At 42.0% G+C, this 19,284-nt stretch overlaps 1 protein-coding gene across 1 annotated transcript; it reads right to left on the bottom strand.

Moving 5' to 3' along the window:
- Positions 1–1,336: 1,336 nt before the first annotated feature.
- inpp5l (inositol polyphosphate-5-phosphatase L) lies at positions 1,337–17,886 on the bottom strand. Its single transcript, XM_070834363.1, has 16 exons — positions 17,381–17,886; positions 13,252–13,293; positions 12,741–12,841; positions 12,143–12,230; positions 9,044–9,107; positions 8,360–8,463; positions 8,045–8,097; positions 6,359–6,478; positions 6,001–6,085; positions 5,800–5,895; positions 5,629–5,703; positions 5,216–5,289; positions 5,019–5,130; positions 4,551–4,619; positions 4,399–4,458; positions 1,337–3,582 (listed from the first exon to the last, which is right to left on the bottom strand). The coding sequence occupies exons 1-15, from the start codon at positions 17,438–17,440 to the stop codon at positions 4,417–4,419; spliced, it is 1,185 nt and encodes a 394-aa protein (XP_070690464.1). The 5' UTR covers positions 17,441–17,886; the 3' UTR covers positions 1,337–3,582; positions 4,399–4,416.
- Positions 17,887–19,284: the final 1,398 nt, after the last annotated feature.

Genomic DNA, 19,284 nt, shown 5'->3' with positions numbered 1-19,284 from the left:
TGTATGGGTTTGGGTGAACCACGGGCCCACAAACTCTGAAATGCAGGGTCTTTAAAATGCAGGAATAACATATATTGAAGTTACTGCAAGTTGACACCTTTGTTTTACATCACTGTATATTTGCTGTTGAGATGCAATGTAAAAAATTAAGCTGATGTAAATTTAAAAAAAAAAAAACACCTGAAATGTTGCACAATAAACGATTGTCAATCATCTATTAAATATGGTGGTGAACTCCTGTTATTTTAATGTGAAAAATCTAACTTAAACACACATTATCTGGCTGCAGGCTCTGCAGTGAAATTGCTGTCAAGTGACAGTTAAAATGAAAGTGCAAAGAAAGAGGCACAAACACTGAAAAAAAGTGCAAAGGTCAAAGGTCCATTCTTGTGTGATTTACCAGTGCGGTACGGCTTCACTGAAGACAATGACCCCCACAGCCCACTTCAATGTGAAATCAATACCAACAGACTAGCTCTTTCACCATTTAGGCTCAGTGAGTTTAGACTCAGGCTGCGGCATCAGGCCGGACAAGTTTATCATGGAGAAGCTGAGGAATGTTTTGAATACCACCATCAAAGACAAAAAATACACGTAAGTGTGCCAGCAATGTCCTTGTGCTGATTTTAGTATCACACATAATGAGATCTGTCACTACTTACTGTAAGTCCATGCTAGACCTACTGTGTGATATTGCAAATATTTTCAATGATCAAGCATTATAAAATCTTTTTTTTGAGGAGGCAGCTCATGTTTTAGCTTAAGTCTAGATTTATCTCTAAAACCGTCAAATCAACACAAAAATGAAATGCAATAAAGGTCAGAATCGGTCTCTTGATTTGTTAACCTTTGAAGACTTTCAATCTGAGCAGAATGTCCTCAGTAGGTTTAGAGGGCAGGCTTAATGCCTCCGCTGGTTTAGGCATCATGTCTTTCACTTTGCGCAGCACATGGCTGAATTCTCTGACTATGACACAGACCGTAAAACACTCTGTGGGTGTCCATTCCTTCAATGTGACCAATTAAAAAGTCAGCAATTGTGTGACATGTCACCATTTCTGGAAAACTCCCCAGTCAAGATCCACGACCGTTTTCCCAGTAACAAGAGCACCATCTAGATTCCTGCAGTCTGTTGCAGACAAAACTTTACCCAACATTTCAGGTTTTTCAGCTTCATATGATTATGATCATGTTGCATTTCCTAAAACGGTGTGACTCATATTGACTTTTAAGTGTTGATGGTTTGGGCTTGTTCCCAAAAGCAGAGGCTGTTAGTCTCAAAATCCTTGACATGTGCTGCAACATATACAGTGGTGACAAATAACCATGCAACATGTTTAGAAGGGTTAATATTTTATTTACAAAAGTGAAATATCACAATAGTGTAGTGTTTGACCAGAGTTAATCTACAGGTAATACTGGCCTCATAACAACCTCCACTCCCTCAACTGGTGAACAGTGAGCCGCTAAAAGTTTATTAGCTACAAACTGTTCTCGATCTACACAGAGAGATAATTTAGTCCTGTAACGGCAACACTTCAGTCCCACTGTACAAACATGACTGACAGTCCAAACGGGTAAGAATATCTGTGAATGTATGCATGAAATGTACTTTTTGTATGAATATAGAGAGTGCACAATAGAAGTTTCACAAAAACCAAAAAACATATTTTAAATTCTTTCTATTAGTTGTTATTCAAGCCAAACTGAAAAGTCTAACCAATAATTCACACATCAAAAAAATATTACAGCACTGGTGCTACACTATGAGACTATGGATCAACAAAACAATATAAGACATAAAGAAATCCAAACTGTGCCTTCTGTGTTGTGTGTGGGTGAGCATGTGCATATACTGTCTATATACAGGATTTTGTGAAGTTCAAGAGATGGATACATCCACACTCCCGAACCACAGTCAGAAGTAAACATGTGAGGCCTACGGTTTAATTCTTTTGGCAATAAAATAAAGTCGATGCCAACCAGAACTGGGTGGGAGAGACAAACTGTAAAGATATCTTTCTCTGACTGAGGACAGCTAAAATCGAAAAATAGAGAACAGCTGAATTATAGTTTGTGGAATAAAGCACTTGGTATGAATGTAGAGTTGTTACACAGAGAAAAGGGGGAAAAGACTGCAGCTTTAATTCCAGCAGGGTGAAACACTCGGCTGCTGTTTTAGTGGAATTAATTCAGCTCTGAAAAGACAAAACTGCTGTAGTCAGTTTGTTGTTGCTTTGAATTGGCCTTTTGTCCACTGTCTTGTGTCATTTCTACATCATGATCGATATTAAAAGGTTCATATCCATTTAACGAAATCAGCTCTGAAATAGATTTTGCTTTGTAACCTACACAATGGTTCTCAACATGGGGTCTGGGGAAACACAGGGGTCTCTAAGAGGGTTCCAGGGGGTCCCCAGAAAAATAGGAAATATTCCAATTTCACTATCGTTTCTTTTACAAGTCGTTGATTAGAGAGTGTATAGTAGTATTTTGTTCATAGGTATCACACTCTTCATTGTTAATCTGCCGATCTACAGTAAAGACAGTTATGGAGTAACTAAATCTTATCAGACAGATTACTTATCAAATACGGGTCTGATGTGTATCAATTTGCGGGTCCTTGCCTACAAAAAGGCTGAGAACCACTGATCTAGAGACATTTGCCATAGTTAAAGCCGCTGTGGAGGAAGTAGCTACATGTATGAAAAACATCCAGTCAGTAAGAAATCCTTCAGACATTATGGTTTATCTTCAGAGGACATCTGACCAAACATGTGGACACTGCGACAGCAGCATTCCTCTGCTGTGTTTCTCTGTGGTGTTAACTCAACAAAAAAAAATAAATACCAGAAATAAAAATGGCTTAAAATCCAAAATAAAAGCATACATGCATCGTCAGGGACTGGCCCAATATTTCATATCAAAGATCCCAATTTGTTTCAGTTTCCATGATGTAGTCTGTGGCTCATAATAACATTAATGTTCTTCATAATGTTTAGCTAAAACTTACTTATGTAGGAGTTTCATTACATACTGGATTCTGATGTAGTTCAGCTGCTACAAAATTTGACTGGACAAATGTAATTAATTATTCAGGGCCAATAAGGAATGAGTAAATTGCTGATGTCTTGAATGGAGTTTGTCTGATACTGCCTTTAAAAGAAAAGGCGTATTTTAAAATATAACAAAATGAATCTGAATTTAAGAATTTTCTGCATATGCATGTCCATGATTGTGAAGAGGCTGTTCCACAGTCACACGCTGTAGTCTTTAAAAAAAAACAAGCTCCGTGGCTGCGAGCCGGAATAGTAGAAACATCCTAAGTGACACTGAGTGACAGCTGCCTCAGGAATCCAGAGAATCTGCTTATAAATGTGTGCTCGTGTCTCAACAGTGACGGTGTGTTCGACAGTGTGTGGCGGTGAGATCAGTTGTGAGACAGCAGTGATGTGAAGATGGGGTTTTCTCAGCTGGGACTACCTGAGTTAGGACCCACGGGTGGCTGATGGGTGGGCAACCATCATGCTGATTGCCCCACTGGTACTGATGTTGGGCTCTGAGGATGGTGCAGTTATAGACCTGCAGCACACAAACACACACACATAAAACATTGAAACAAATGAAGGTGGGCAGGAACCCAGTATCTTGTTGACAGGGATTATAGAAAGTGTTTAGCCTATTGTCTGATACCATTAACACCCCGGAAGGGTGCATTCAAAGCACACAAGAACGCTTCCCTTTAGAAAGGAGCCTAGCCAATCCCATGTATGTAAATGTAAGTTGAGAAATACCGACTGATGCAATGGAATAAACTTCTTGTGTGTCTCAAATCAAATCAAACACCACAGCAAAAGCGAGCTGGTTGTAGCATCTTTTAAGTCCCTTCATTACGTGGGTCTCATCATTTTGCAGCCCTCATGAAAAAGGACCCTCATGAAAAAGCGGTCCATCCTTAGGTAAATAAATTTAAACGGCAGCAAAACAAAATCATGGCCGTAAAAATGCCAATATTCTGTCCGACACGATGCATGTGTCTCTGGCCGACCATCCAGATGGTAATTAATGAAAAGCGGGCCAGCGATGCACCTTGTGTGTAGCCACAGTGACAGTGAGAAGAGGATTCAATAGACATAGATCAGTGAAAGGTGCTGATCGCCTGTGGTCCTACTGCACTGGACACAAAGGAGCGCTTGTGTCCCGCAGGCACTTCATCTTAGTTCATATCCCGACTCCAATGGGCCAGCCTGGGTTATTGCTCTCTGGGGACGGGGGCAAGATTACTTTGATCGCTCTCATACACTGCGCGCCCCCCTCCGCTCTGGAATCACCACAGAGACACATACACCTCTACATGCTGCACCATATAGAAACATACTCACTGGCACATGCTCTTACCATTGAGAAGGATCCAAGTCAATGGTCATTTGTCTTCAGTGATAAGGACAAGAAAACCGGCTACAAGAAAAACACACCAGAGTTACTCCACAACGCTGGTTTGTTTGCCTGCAGAATATACCATTTCTATATCACGCTAGCTAAACTGTTACCTTGTGGTCTCCCATACACACATTAGGACCCACTGTGTCGTAAACGACGCTCTTCTCGCCGTCATCTCCCTGTAAAGGAGAACAAACTGTTTTATCATCTGAACACAAAAAATGCAGTCTGATCAAGTATGTAGCCATTTAGTACTAATTAAACATTAAAAAGTCAGTCAGCATTTTCAATCAACTCATTATGCTACCGTTAGCTAGTTAGTTTTAATCGCAGCCAACAATCGATGGTCCTTACGCTAGAATGAAGAAGCCCGTTTGTGTCTACCTATATTTGATATAAAGTGATTGTTTTGAATATTACTGTCAATTTTGAGTGGCTAATCTCTCACCGTTAATATACACATATTTTTAATGCCAAAACTAATATGTAGAATATGTATATGGTCTTTTCCCTTAAGCCGATGTGCAGATAGTTAGGAATTTCATCTTCAAATACAATGATGGTAAGCACCGACTGACCCTGTGGATGAATTCTTGGCCAGTGTGTGACATGAGGATGCGATCGCACCAGGCAGGGCATCGAGTGTTCATGTACTGGGTTGGTTTAGTGTACTCTTCACTGTAGGGGTAGCTGAGAAGAGACAGTGCATTTAAGGGATAACAGCAGAGTTTATGCACAGTGTGTTTGCAGCAGTCAGTGCAGTTAGAAGTCTTACCTGGGTGGAAACTTGATGTCCTCTTCCGTTACAACATCATCAAAGGCTGCTACTTCTTTGTCATATTTCAAGAGCTGAGGGATAGAAGCCAGCACTGGTTAGCTCTCTGTAGGAAGTCTCAGCACATTGCAAACAAGCAAGAGGTGAGTGACGACAATTTGAGCACAGATGTTCACTGTCAAAGTTATCAGTATTTTTTTAGTTTGTTTTTTCTTTACCTTCAAGCTTTTGTATTTACTGTACTGTCATTCATAGGATTGTATTTCCGTTGATCTAATCTAAAATCTGTGAAGACATGTCAGATTGTTGCTAGGCACCCTGTAAATTAGGTAATGCCACTGCGCCAACTTTCTTTCAGGCTGTGGCGCAGCTGATGGAATCAGTGTAGGTGAAAGTTGACACTGTGTACTCACTGCCCTGCCGTTGTCCTCCCTGAAAATGGCCTGGTGCAGGTAGGCAAACAGTTTCTCCTCGATGTGGAGCAGCACCTGCAGGTGTAATGAAGGCAGGTAAGGTGAAAGCAGCACAAAAAAATAAATAAATAAAATGTCATCTGGTGTCTTAAGTGAACTGATCTTAGTCACCTGGTGGTCGTTGTCTTTTTCTTCGCAGATGATCTTCGCTACTTCGTTACTGCTGTCCTTCTTCACTGTCTGCACATCTGCTGACGTGGACAGATGCTGCTCACAGAGACACAAACATACGGAGGGCTCTACGTCAAAAAGGCCAGGCTCATACATGTCCCTATCATCTGAGCTTCAGGAGAAATGAGAATCATTACATACCTGGACCAGGCTAAGTGTGTCCAGACGGAAATTGAAATCTCCAAACACAAAGAAAGGCAGAGGAGTGTAGCGGCTGTCTGATATCCTGAAAGAAAAAAGCACTTTCAGGATTAAGAAACTGAAAGGAAAAAGTAAACTATCCTGACAATAAAGGCCAGGGCTTATTCAAATTCCTGAAATATCCTATTTACAAGATATTAGCCAAGACTGTAAGAAATATAGTCCATTCATGGAGGTCATTTGGCCGAGCAAGGAGTCTTAAATGATCCTTTTTTGGTTTGATAAAGTGTGTATTTGCAGCCATCTTGTACTTCTTACAGTCTTGTTTGTCATAGTTGTGTGCAGCTGGAGATCTGACCTGTTGATGACATATCTGAGAGCGTTTTTGCGGTTGGCTGAGTAAACGGAGGGACTGGAGTTGCAGGCAATGAGGTTGGAGGCATCATGGAACAGGTGGACGTTGACCAGGTCCAAACCTCTGTGAAGGACACACACAAATGTGGCAGGTGGGGAGAGGAAATGGGAAACAATCTGATAACACCAAAGCTGGGCATCTGACAGTGTGTGTGTGTGTGTGTGCCAACATGGGTGTCAATTCTGAGGTGCTTTCTTATCAATGAACGCACTCGTGCTAATGCTGAGTCCACAAACAAGCACATTTGCCTTTTGTACCAAGCGTCCGCTCCTTTTCTTTAGCTGTCACTGGAAAACAATTAATGTGCATCCAGCCAACGAGGTGTGTTGACTCACAGCGTGATGTTGTGGCACACAGGTCCTTTTGTTATTACCCCCAGGTAGCAACACAGCAGAGCAAACAGTGACTACACTTCTCAGAAAACACAGGCTTTAGCAGCACCACTGACTGATTTATCCTGGCTGGTTCCAGAGCTATAATTAGCTCAATTTCAGTTTAGCGAATAAAAAAAAAACAGATAAATACATATTGATTAAATAAAAATGTGTTCACACTCCTATAGCATTCAGCATGTGGTCTACGTCTGCACCAGGTTGTCATTTTTTATTATACCAAACTACAATGCCTAATTTCAGTGGTGTTCATGACACATCCACATGAGACACCACAGAGGAAAAAATTTTTCTATTCTATTCTAGTAAAGATCTTTGGCTGCTGCTGATTTAACATTTGAACTCTCAAACATTGGCTTATTTTAACCATTTCTAGTTGATATAGTGAACAGTCGTGTTTGTGGCGGCCTGTTTTGATCTCCACCAACTTCTCAGAGAAATACCTGCCTCTTTAGTTGCTCTAAAATGCTCCAAATTGTTCATTAGCTAGTTACTGAATTTGTCTGTCTGGTGCTGAGCTGGCAGTTTTTAGAGCACTGAAAAAACAGCTGCCTGCTGTGTCTGAAAATGACGCTCATGAGTGAGTTTAAGTGAACCGAACCAGTAACACTGCGGGTTGTATAACCAAAACAATAAGCTAAAGGATGCTAAAATGCTTTGTTATGCTAAGGTGAACTGTACAACTGGTCATGTCTTTCACTGAATAAAATGCTGCTTTAGTTTGTAATATACAAGTTTGTTTTTCTAAAAAATCTTTTTTCAAACAGTAGAACTGATGCTGCAATTTTGTATCACATGCAGGAGACTGTGTCACAATTGAATCTTGGCTATACCGTGTGTGTGTCCCAAAGTCAAAAGAGTCAGCATCCCCATTAGCTGATGATCCATGAAGAAGATGTAGAAATTTCTAACAACACCCAGCCCTCTTCTGAGGTGCCGCCAGAACTGGAACCAGGAAGAAAAACAGGCTGTCCTTTGTTTGATGAGGGATGAATCATTCAAACTTCCCCTCCTTTCTTTTCTCATTACAGAGAGCTTTGACAGCTGCTCCACCAAAGTGTGGCTTCTTTGTATTTATTTTTCTTTGTATTTACAAACAAGTGGCGTTAAACGCTGTTGTGAAAACGCGGTTGTGACTAGATACCACAAAAGACAACAATCAATCATAAAAAGTGCAAGTGAGCTAAGCCCAACCCTGACTTTTTAAATCTGAGTGAGGTTAGCGTACAGTACGTACTGGTTGTGTATGATCCAGCGGGTCCTCGTGAAGCCCTTTCTGGACCACTTGAACTGCAACAGAGACAAATTAGAGTGAGTCACTAAACAGCAGTGAGCCGTGTCTTCGAAGGGCCCAACTGATAATTATTGATTCTTTCACATAATTTGTCTCATCTCCCTGTCAGAGCAAGCAGACAGCCCCTACAGCCCCAGTAGACTCATTTGTCCCAACATCTCCCTTTGGTCCTCACATACCCCTCCCCACACTTCCACACAAACACACCACAGACAAATGTAGGCATACACAGGTGCACACTCATGCATACATACTCACATCAGGCCAGAAATTCTTTGGGAATTTTTCTTTCTCCAGTGTGGTGACCCCGTCCAGAGAGCCCACGTGCCTGTTCTGCCCCGACACTGCTTTAAAATCCTTAACTGTGAGAGGGAGAGCGGGGAGACGTGTAAAAGAGTGAGAAAACATGCAAAGAGCAATCAATAAACTGGTGTTAACCTCATCAGAGCGGCATACGTGATGAGAGGATCTATAAGTGAGCCATTAGACTGTGTTTGGTGAACAACAATCGGTTCAGGCCACGCAGCGAGTGGCAGCTGCAGGATGTTTATGGTTCTTCCATAAGCTTTTCTGAGGAGCTTTTTCACGCCTAACGTGACTGGACTATATGCAGGAGGAAAATAACAGCTTCACTTTAAATTCAGGTTCTTTGCAAATATCTGGCCAGGAGGGCTGGCCATCAAACTGTCATTACGCACAGAGAGAGATGTCCCAATATCCCACTTATTTAAAAAAAATGGCAATCATTTGCAACATTGCTCTTATGAGTCAGCCACTATCAAAACAGTGTAGTACGCAAGGCCATGGGTTTATCTTGACATCGAAAGTGATCTAATTTTTTTCAAGGAAGAAAAAAAGCAATATGAGTCTATCACCAGCTGACAAAGAAAAAAAATGATAAAAATCAATGCAAACATCATGCAGAAGGAGGAAAGTTTTTACCATTAAAATCGTACTGATAGATGTTTTTCAGTGTCTTGTGGATGAAGTACATGCTCCCCAAAGCCTGTGGACAGAGAGGAATAAACACAATGTCATAAAAAAAAGCATCTGTCAGCAGCACAAAAAAATATCTAAAATCAGTTTCAGTTTAATCACTATAAAACCAAACCATTGCACATGTGCAGGAGGTTGTGGCAAGTTTATACTTTTATTTAAGACACAAAGAAAGAAAACAAGAAAATCCCCAAAAGATACATCTTGCTTGCCAAACACAAGCGCCCAGACGTGTGTCTTACATATTTTCGACATCACAACGTTTAACTGGAACAATTGAGCTCTGTCTGACCCATTTAGAGTGGTTTCATGGCAGTGATCCACAATGAAACCTGAACATCAACATATGGTGACAAAAACAGGAGAAATCATCTCAGCTCAACCTCCGAGATGATGAATTGAATTGTTTATTTCCCCATCATGTGAGCCTGTTATCGAACAATCCAGCACGGCGCAGTTTATTGTTACTCTCCTAAAGACACATGAAACTTTAAAGAATAGAGACGTTTGGAGCCAACACGTAACTGCGCAACACATCCACATGCTGCCCCTCGTACACACACACTTCAGCACCCAATCATGCCTGACATGAAGCTGACAATTTTTAATGTACTAACTGCCTGCTCCACTGATCTGATTAATCATGCCCTGGGAGATCAATAAAGACAGAAAATTAAAACAATTTAAAAGGTATTAAGCAGTAGGCCTGCTGTCTGCCGGTGCTGCCACTGTGACTGGGTGGCCGAAGAAAAATCAGCCAGCGCTCAGAGGGCTCGGGGCGTGACGGACCGCTGTGCAACACCCCCCCACCACCACCTCCAGCAACCCCTGCACACACAAACACCCAGTCGGAGCATGAGAGATCTCTCCCTGAAGAGATCATTTATCTTCAGTGCCAAAGTCATCCTCATTTAATAAAATGGAAGTGTCTCCGTGGACGGCTCCAGTGAGCGGCAATTAGGGAGCAACTTGTCCAAACTAAGCTTAGAGGCAGGGAGCTATTTGGACGAGTTTGGTGGGGTTGTTACCTTCATGTCACAACAACTGAAGAATGTTTTCTGTGACAAAGAATATATTGTAGTCTTAGTTAATTAGAGGCAAATTATGATCCCTGTAGGGGATTTAATGATTATAGTATGATAATTAGCTCAGGAATACTGATCTAAATTTGGACTAGTTTATGTAGGATCAGTAACAATGTCATGTTTAAACAGTGCGGCAAAGAACACACACACACACACACACACACAGATACACACACACACACACAGATACACATTCTCCTGCACATACTCTGCCAAACACCCATCTTCATCAATCAGGTTTGTGCACAGTTTAATAAAAAAATATTGACTTACAAGTGATTTTTTATCAAAACATCATTTGTACTGGGGACGCATGCAAGTCTGCCCCCTCTGCTCCTGCAGCCCCTCTGAAAGGAGAACCCCCCAAACTCTCTCTTGGCCACATAACTGATGATCCGCAGCCAGGGGGAAACAAATTGAAAATCAATGCAGGTGGCACAGACGAAATGAGAATGAGGCATTAGGAGGGGTGGGGGGGCTCTGAAACCCTCTCAGGGCAAACAGTGGAGGGTGCGAACACTCAAGCGCAGGGGAAACTTAGTCCCAGCTGTCTTCCAGCCCCCCCCCTCACACTTTATTTATCGTGCACAAATGGGCTGGGATCAATAGTTTTAATCTAGAGTTAAATGTATTGACTTTGGCCCGTCTCCCCCACACCTGGCCATTGACTTTCCCCTTTTTACTTCACACACCTTCAGTCTGCAAAATGCAGCCATTGACCCCTACTGTCAGACGTCCAGTGTGAGGGTATCACATGGGAGGAGTAAGGGTTAATAGTTTAAGAAATACTCAGCCACTTTTCTCAGCTGGGGAGGTGTTATGCTCAGCCAGGGCAGATTTTCAGACAAAGTAACACTGACAAAGCAACACTGACAAAGCCGTTACAAGCATATCTACAAACACAGTTCAGCTCCAAGAAAAAAGACAGAACATGCTTGCGTCGTGTAAGGGTCACTAAAAAACAAGTTGGAAGAAAGAAATAGCTTTCACGTCAGGTGAGGAGATTGGGGCTGAGCCCATGACCCGAGCAGAGTCCCGTCACGCACTGAGGAGCTCAGACTTCAGTCACAGAGGCAGACTCTGGGTTCAAAAATAGGTTTGTTGTGCCACTCATGCCATGACCTACTTCTCTTATCAACATCTGTCTTTAAGAACGTCTCCTCTTCTGCTGTGTATATACTACAATATTGTTTCATACTTCATCTTTGAGATCTATGTTACTTGCACAATGCTGCGGTTTTCCACACGTATAATATTGTGCTGTGAGCCTTGGGGTATGAAATCCAACTCAAAAACACACACGCACACACCAGTCCAGATTACAAAAAGTAGTGAAAATCTGCATATCTACTTTCGCTCCAGAACACTTTCTGTTTCATCAAAACATCCCAGGATAACCACTGAAAAAATCCTGATGTCTATGTTTCGACAGTCAGATTTGTGGTGTTGCCATGCTTTCATGTTGTTTTTAATCACACTGACATTTTAAAGTCTCCTTTTTTATGTCAGGAAAACTAAAAATCTAATAATACACAAAATCTAATAAATCAAGGGCATGTCCAAATTTAATCCGTCTTGATCAACCTTAGCAACCTTGCTGTCAGCTCTTGTATCAAAGCGCTCTCATCTGTCCACATTTTTAACAGCGTATACCTTGAAATTGATTAAATCCACAAGTATAAACAAATCCAAGAGTGCTATAACTCATGTATATGTGGATGGCATTTGACCTCAGTAAAAAGGACTCCAAAACATTATTTCACATGCCAAAAAAGGAGCCAGCTGCTCCACTGGGATCTGTCTCGCAGTGTTGATTACCAACCAGCTCCTGCTTTTCAGTTAGCAGCCAGGAGTACTTTGAAAGCCACCATCTACGTGTGAGCACTAACATGGAGGAGGACCCCATCTAGTGGAAGAACTTGTGAACTACTCTGACTGAGAGGTTGGTGTGTTTTCTCACCGTGAAGCTGTCCTCTGCTTGGAACTGGTTGTCCACATAGATGCAGACCCTGTCGAAGTCTTTCATTTCCTCACTGGACTCAATGGTCCTGCAAGCATCAGAGAAAAATAAGAACTAGAGATGTAGAGATGGAGGGTTTAATCAACTCTTTGATGGACATCGATGGACAAAAAAATTGACTGGCATTGATAGTTAATTCATTTTGAAGACATTTTTAAGCATAACTGCCAAAACCTAACTGGTTCTATCCTCTCAAATGTGAATGGTAGTTGGGTTTCTTAATCTCCTGGGGTTGTAAACTGAATATCTCTGGGTTTGGGAATTTCTGGTAGACAAAACAAAATTTCTTAGTATGTCAGCTTTTAGGGGAAACTGTGACTGTTTCTTCCCATTATATACCCCAATGATTAATGGTGAAAAAACAATTGGGCACATTAATCACCAATTATAATGATAGTTAGTTTTGAATGCAACACAAATTAATGGAAGGAGAGAGGACTTTATGTTTTTAAAAGTCTGTGATAATATCAAACACATGGTGAAAGAAGAGCATAACTTCACTGTGAAACATGGATATTGAGTGGCATATTAGTCCTACCAAAAGAAGCTTTCAGCGTGGCCCATATTGACCATGTAGTCTTTCCCTCCCACCTCCTGGAAGTGCAGGGCGACAAACTGCGGCTTGTGGCTGTGGATGGTCTGGAACAGAGCATTGCAAACAGGCCTTAGTGTGCAGGTTTTACATTACAGAGTAATGAGGAGTGAAGAGGGTCAACACTGTGCGCTACAGGGAGAAGTTAACTATCCATTAGGGGTCATGTGGACTTTTTCTGTTATTGAATCTCTGTGCTAGGCCCGGGGTGGCTATGTTATCAGTTATCAGCACAGTATCTGTTTTCCAGAGGAACACAGGGCTGTTCTGTATAGTAGGATGTCACCTGGTGGAGTCAATGTAATGACTCCAGCAGCCTACAAACAGTTTTTATGTAACTCAAAACTACAGCAGACTATCCACAAAGTAAATATATGACACTGTCAAAAACGAGTAAAAACATAAAATGTTTAAAACTATGAATTATTCATGCAAGACCCAGAAGGCCCCAACTTACCTTGTACAATTCTTGTAGCCATTTATTTTGAATTTCACCCACCTATAAAATGACAAAGAGAAAAAACATCAAAGGAATGTAAATCTTTCAGGGAGAAGAGGTCTAAAACCAAACGCTTGGATTAATTGAGATTTTGGCCACCTGGGGGCAGTGCAACAAGCAGTAAACACACCGCTGACATAGTATTGCCTCATAAAGATGTTATGGTTAATGTGGTAGCAGACAGTTGGTCATTTACACATCCAGCAGGCACAGAGCTATTCATGTGGTTTCCGATTTCTGATGGCCTGAAGAGTCTAAATTCAGTCCCCTTTTAGCTCTGTTTTGGTCTCTGCCAACCCCTGAGGGAAATATTTGTCTTGCTCCACTTTGTTCACCTGCTAGTGGCTCACTCCTCGCAAAATGTCGTTAAAAGCTATCATTTTTTTTGGTAACTTTTTACCAAGCTAATGTTTCCTTTACCACCAATCATTTTTTTTTTTTTTTTAATTTACTCTTATATTTTTCTTTCGTTTGCTCAGTTTGTTTTCCTATTCATCATTTTTTGCTATTGGCACACTAATCATCTAATAATTTATAGCTGTTGTGGTCACTCAACATTTTCTGGCTAGATAGCTCACCTAAAAACTCTGGTGGTTAAACACATTGAGAGCAAATTACAGCTTATTTAGGTCATAAAACGACACCAGCCACAAAGTTAGTAATCCATATATTGTACTATGTACTGCCGTAGTGTCAGTGGATAAACTTTTGTGGCAGTGCCTCAAGCATTTTAGTTGGTTGAAACAACGCTGATCATACTGGTAAAGGTGGAGGCAGAAAAACCAATGAAATTATGGAGCTTAAACAGTCTCACAAGTATTCACAAACAAATGTGAAGTTATGTAACTCGTAAATGCAGGGTGATTTGTATCTGCAAATGTGGTTTTGTATCTGTGGCTCTGATTTGCAACTTGTACATCAGCGCAGCGTTTTTGAATGGAAAATATTTTTGTAAATCTCAACAGACACATGGCAGAAAAAAATAATCACAAGTGCAGGGAAGACCAAGCGCTTCCCAGTAGATGGTGGTAATGTAACATTTAAGGAAGCTAAGTCCATGACACTAACCGCTGTTGTTAAACTAAACAGAAGAAGAGGTAGAGGAAAAAGAAGATGATGAAGTAGGAGGAGGATGACAAGAAGAAGACACCAAGAGCCGTGAAACACCACAGTAACACAGTCTCAAAAGGATCCACAGGAGTCTACTGAGATTCACAAATACATTTCCATTTTAAAATTCTAAGCTGTACAAATGATGATATACAAAAACAGATTTACAGATAAAAATCCCTCTACAGTCATGTGAGCATCATCTTGTATGAGTCACATGACTTGAAATTTATCTGTGAATACTTACGAGACTTTTACCTCCATATGAAACATGCTCTGTAAAGCTGAGGGAAACTGCAAAGCCAGGCGACAATCATTTTGTTTGTCACCATGAGCAACAGCTCTCACATTACAGATATTAATCTAATCCATTGGTAATTAAAAATATTGATTAGAGAAGATTTAATGATGGAGTCTCACTCCAACAAAACATAATAATAAGCCTGCTCATGTTTTGATAAGTGGTATTGGATATAAAAAACAAATAACTTATTAATTCATCCAAAAGTCACTATAGCTTGTGGCTCTAGAATTACAGGTCAAATTGAAGTCAGGCAGTCATCAATCACATAGAGGAAATATTGTGAGCCAATATTAACTCTGAGCAGGTTCAAACAAACAATAAAAATGGTCTGGAAATATTATCCCGTGTGTTCCAGGATGTAGTCTCTAGCGCAGCTGTCATAATCTGGCTACTTGACAGCCGACTATACTGTAAAGCACGTATGAGGAAAGCCGGTGGATAAACCTTACTCTCTGCAATCTGCCAAGACCCTTCCGTGTTTGGAGCCACAGGTAGACTTTCATTTACAGTGTAGGTATTAAAGCTGCACCTGCCAGGACTTGTGTCTCTGATTCACATACCAGAAAATCCTCCCCGACTCTAAAACCAGCTCCTCTGGCTTTTTAAAGGGCAGAGGAGCTGGCCTTTTAGCCGTATATCAATAAACAACTGCCCCTTAAACTAAGCTGTGACATTTGAACATGTTGTTTCTTACATGCCTGCAGTGTAGCCACAGAGTCAAGTACAGTCACCTGCGAGACCAGGAGGATTCGTGTTCATAGCTGAGAAATGGCTTTGCATAGTTTATTTGCATGGCACGGTGACAGGCATGACGGCACCTCTGCCGCTGAGACCTGAAGGACTCCTCTCACATCGTTCTGGCCAGTAACACTGTCTGTGTGTCCATTCATATATCACTGTAATGCATAGGTTTTAGAAATCAATACATATGGAAAAACACTAAGGATGCTTATCATGAGTATGAATAGAGTAGATCTTTTTCCCCCTCTGTGGCAAACCTGCACTGTAACAAGACCAGGCATGCTGAACAAGAGAAGTACCAAGTGAGCCTCCACATGAGCGCTGCACCAAAGATATGTTTAAGGTGCTTAAGTTAATGCTTTGTTGCTCCTAGTCTGTTAATACTTGGGAAAACTGGCTGAATTGTGTCATTGGCTGTTATGTTTTCCATCAAGTGAGGCACCAATTGTATGAATAAAGGGAATGTTTGTGTAACAATAGTATGAAACAGAGTCTATACATAGTAATTACTCAAGCTGACAAGAAACAATGGGCAAAATCTCCAGGATACTGCTATGGTGTGCTGTAGAAATGCTACTGACGGCACAGAGAAGCAGTTAAAGTCGACTGCCTCGCTAGATAAACTGCTCTGACAGGACACTCGGCTAGTCCAGCAGTGTAAAGCAATAGGATTTATCCTGTGATGTGCTTAAGGTCTTGCTCTTATCCCGAAGGCTGGGTGAACGTTTAGGAGTGTTTGTTTATAGAAATGGGGGGGCTTAAGTAAGTAGAAAAGCTCAAGTCCCCTGGGGAAGATATTCATCTGTTTACATATCTCCCACAATGGGATCTGACATGTTTTCATTGGAGCCAGATCTGGCAACCGGAAACATGGTACCGAGCCAAATTTCCATGAGTGTAAGAGCCCTCCTCCCTGCAGTGTCTAAAAGTTTTGTCAGCCCAAAACTGAAATGGATGTTTAGCAAAGTGTAAAAAAAAAAAAAGTGCGTTTCATTTACAGTCAAGCCTCTTAAATCCCTTATACATTGTGGTCTTAATGTTAATTTACAGATACAAACATCTAAAACTGGGCTATAAATGATAATTTACTTAACATGATAGAAATACAGTGATACCTCTGGAGTTGATGATGTAAATGCCATACAGTATGATAAGGATACTATAAACTGACTATTGAGTAACACAGACTCTCCTTGTACTAACAATGATTTTCGACCGGGGATTGATTGCACATTGTTGTGCTCTGGACTCTGGAGGGGGTCTACACAGTACTGACTTCTATAGATAAAAGGACAGAAAGGTCTTGATGACCACTGAGTGGCCCAAATATTGGATGGCATGAGATGTCATGGATGTGAGTTCCTGGATCATGCAGCAAGAACAACATGAGAGAGATAACACATTTGACACATTACAGAATTCAGTAATCTAACAAATAAGATTCACATGATCGTACATTAGTTTTTAATTTAACCAATTAATTATTAATTGTGACTATGTTTGCTTTGACTACGTTTTTTTTCCCCCATAAGTAAACTCTGCTGAACAATAAGCTTGACCCTTGTGTCACAGATTTGGTTGTAACACCTGTCTGCTCGGACAGGCAGCGGGTCACGTGAGGAGCCCCACAGGTAATAATAGATCAACTTGAGCTCGTTGTTTTCCGTTTTGGAATAAACGACATGACGGATAAAAACTGTTAAACAAGTGCAGCTGACAGCCGACAAAGAACCACGGACCGAGTTAGTCGACAGCGCGGAATTAGCTAACACAGGTGAATAACAGTGAGCGCGTGAAGAGGTTAGCATACATCCTTCTCCCAGAGATGCACGCGAACTTACCTCCTCGGCTAATTGTTTCTGTACTCGCCTGGCGGCATTAGCTGTAATCCCCCGCCAGCAGTTTTAATGCTGCTCTTACCGGTGTACTCACATTGTCGAAGAGCGAGCCGACGTTTGCGGTGACGAGCAGCACATCAGTGTACGTCCCCATGTTCACGAGCCACCTTGACGAACAGCTCGAGGAAACTCTTGCGAGGCGTCGCCAAATGACGCGCGGCCGGGCCCGAGGCAGCTGCCCTCCAGGAGCTTACAAAGGCTTAAAGTGAGAGCCCCGGACAGAAAAAGAAAAAAAAAAAAAAAAAAAGCTACTACCAGCGCTCAGAGCAGACCAGCATCCCCCTGACGGCACCGGCTCGCTCCTGGTCCAAGCGGTCTGCTGATGGCGGGCCGTCGACTCAGGACGTCATCATGTGGCGGAGCGGCGCTCACACCCATCGTCGTGCAGAGGAGGAGTGAGTAAGTTTGATGTACGACATGCGTGGATTTCCGGCTCCTCTCTTGGTTAATTGGACTAGTGGCTTCTTAGCGGACTTAAACCAGCCTGGAGGGCGCGTCTGCTGCTGCTGCTGCCCTTACCGACGCTCAGATAACCGGACCGCACACACACACACACACACACACACACACACACACACACACAGTGTTGGGTAACTAACTCCGGCGCTCCGCCTCCGCCTGTCTGCTCGCAGTCAATTACAGTCTTCCTCGTGTTGAGAGTCAATGTCGTGGCCGTCACTCTGAAGTGTAACCTCCTGAGGACAATCTCACTGTGTGCGGCCCGTGCTGCGAGTGATCTACTTGGCTTAAGCAAACTTTACCACCACAACCTAAACCCCCATACCGGCTTAAATACTTCATCATTAGTACGACAATAACTTAGAAATGACTTAAAGTAAAATCCAACCACCTGAGGGCATTAACAGACTCATTCTGTGTAGTCTCAACAGGAAGTTTACTTTCTCTGTGGAATAAGCTCTCACTGTAGTCGGCCTCCTCCGCACCTTTTTTTTTTTTTTTTACAGCTGGCAGGCCTCAACATGTATGCAACAGGAGGGAGGTCTTATCTCCATGTGTGCTCATCAGTAATCACAGCCGCCTTCACCCACATCACAACAAAGTCCCACCAGCAGAAGCTTATTTATACATATATATGTCAGGGGGGCTTGTTTGTATGTGCGTGAGCCACATTAAGCACCCTGCCTGTCTCCCACATCTTCCAGTCATCACTACAGCACGGTAATGGCAGTGTGTTTTACAGCACAGCTACAGTAGCCAAAGAGCTGTAAAACTCCTCTTTAGAGTAGATGGATCTGTGCCATCCAGCAGTCTGAGCTCCAGCACAGGGTAAGAAGCAAAGGCCCGACTCCAGCTCTCCATAGTTCCGCCAGTGAGCTGTTCAACCATGGCGTGGTTTCCACAGCCAAGCTTTTTGAGCTCCCTGCTTCCTCCAACTCCTCCTCCAAGCACTGTGTGCTTTATTCACCAACGTCAACAGATCCATTTGAAAGTACTGCAACAGAGATGCAAAACAATGCTGCCATGCTCCATCACCGATGTGGAAACAAAGAAGAGTTAAAAGGGAAACCAATCTGAAAAGGAGACTGAGGCCAAGAGGAGAAGCTTGGCTTTTGGGTGAATCAGCTGCAAAAGAACCAGCAACATACACCCGTGGACAGAGATGTTATTTAGACTGAATCCTGGTTATATAGGCAGCAAGAGAATAAATACAAAATGTGTAATGTAGATAATAAAGCTCTCAGTCCTCATGGCAGACTATGATATGGCAGCTTGGTGCCCAGTGGACAATAAATCAGACAGGAAATGTTATCAGTCCTGGCTTGTCTGCCAAGAATAGCACAGAAAGGCAACAGCTAATTAAGGCGGTTACTGTTTGGGGGGGAAAAAAAAAAAAACATACAATTCTAAAAATATCAAGTGAAAAATGCCTCGATGATATTGGAAAAACATTTGCTAGTTGAAGAAAAATAACCCACA

The sequence above is a fragment of the Pempheris klunzingeri genome, chromosome 7, assembly GCF_042242105.1.
Source record: "Pempheris klunzingeri isolate RE-2024b chromosome 7, fPemKlu1.hap1, whole genome shotgun sequence".
NCBI lineage: Eukaryota > Metazoa > Chordata > Actinopteri > Acropomatiformes > Pempheridae > Pempheris > Pempheris klunzingeri.
The sequence above is the reverse complement of the archived record's forward strand: the minus strand, read 5'-3'. Positions and strand labels throughout refer to the sequence as shown.

Bases quoted from the DNA above. Each gene is read 5' to 3' on its own strand.
- inpp5l (XM_070834363.1), bottom strand. From the start codon at position 17,440: ATGGGGACGTACACTGATGTGCTGCTCGTCACCGCAAACGTCGGCTCG. The intron at 8,098-8,359 runs GTGAGTATGTAT...TCTCTGTTGCAG, and splicing joins CAAAGAATTTCTGGCCTGAT to TTCAAGTGGTCCAGAAAGGG. The intron at 5,896-6,000 runs GTATGTAATGAT...CTCTGTGAGCAG, and splicing joins ACACACTTAGCCTGGTCCAG to CATCTGTCCACGTCAGCAGA.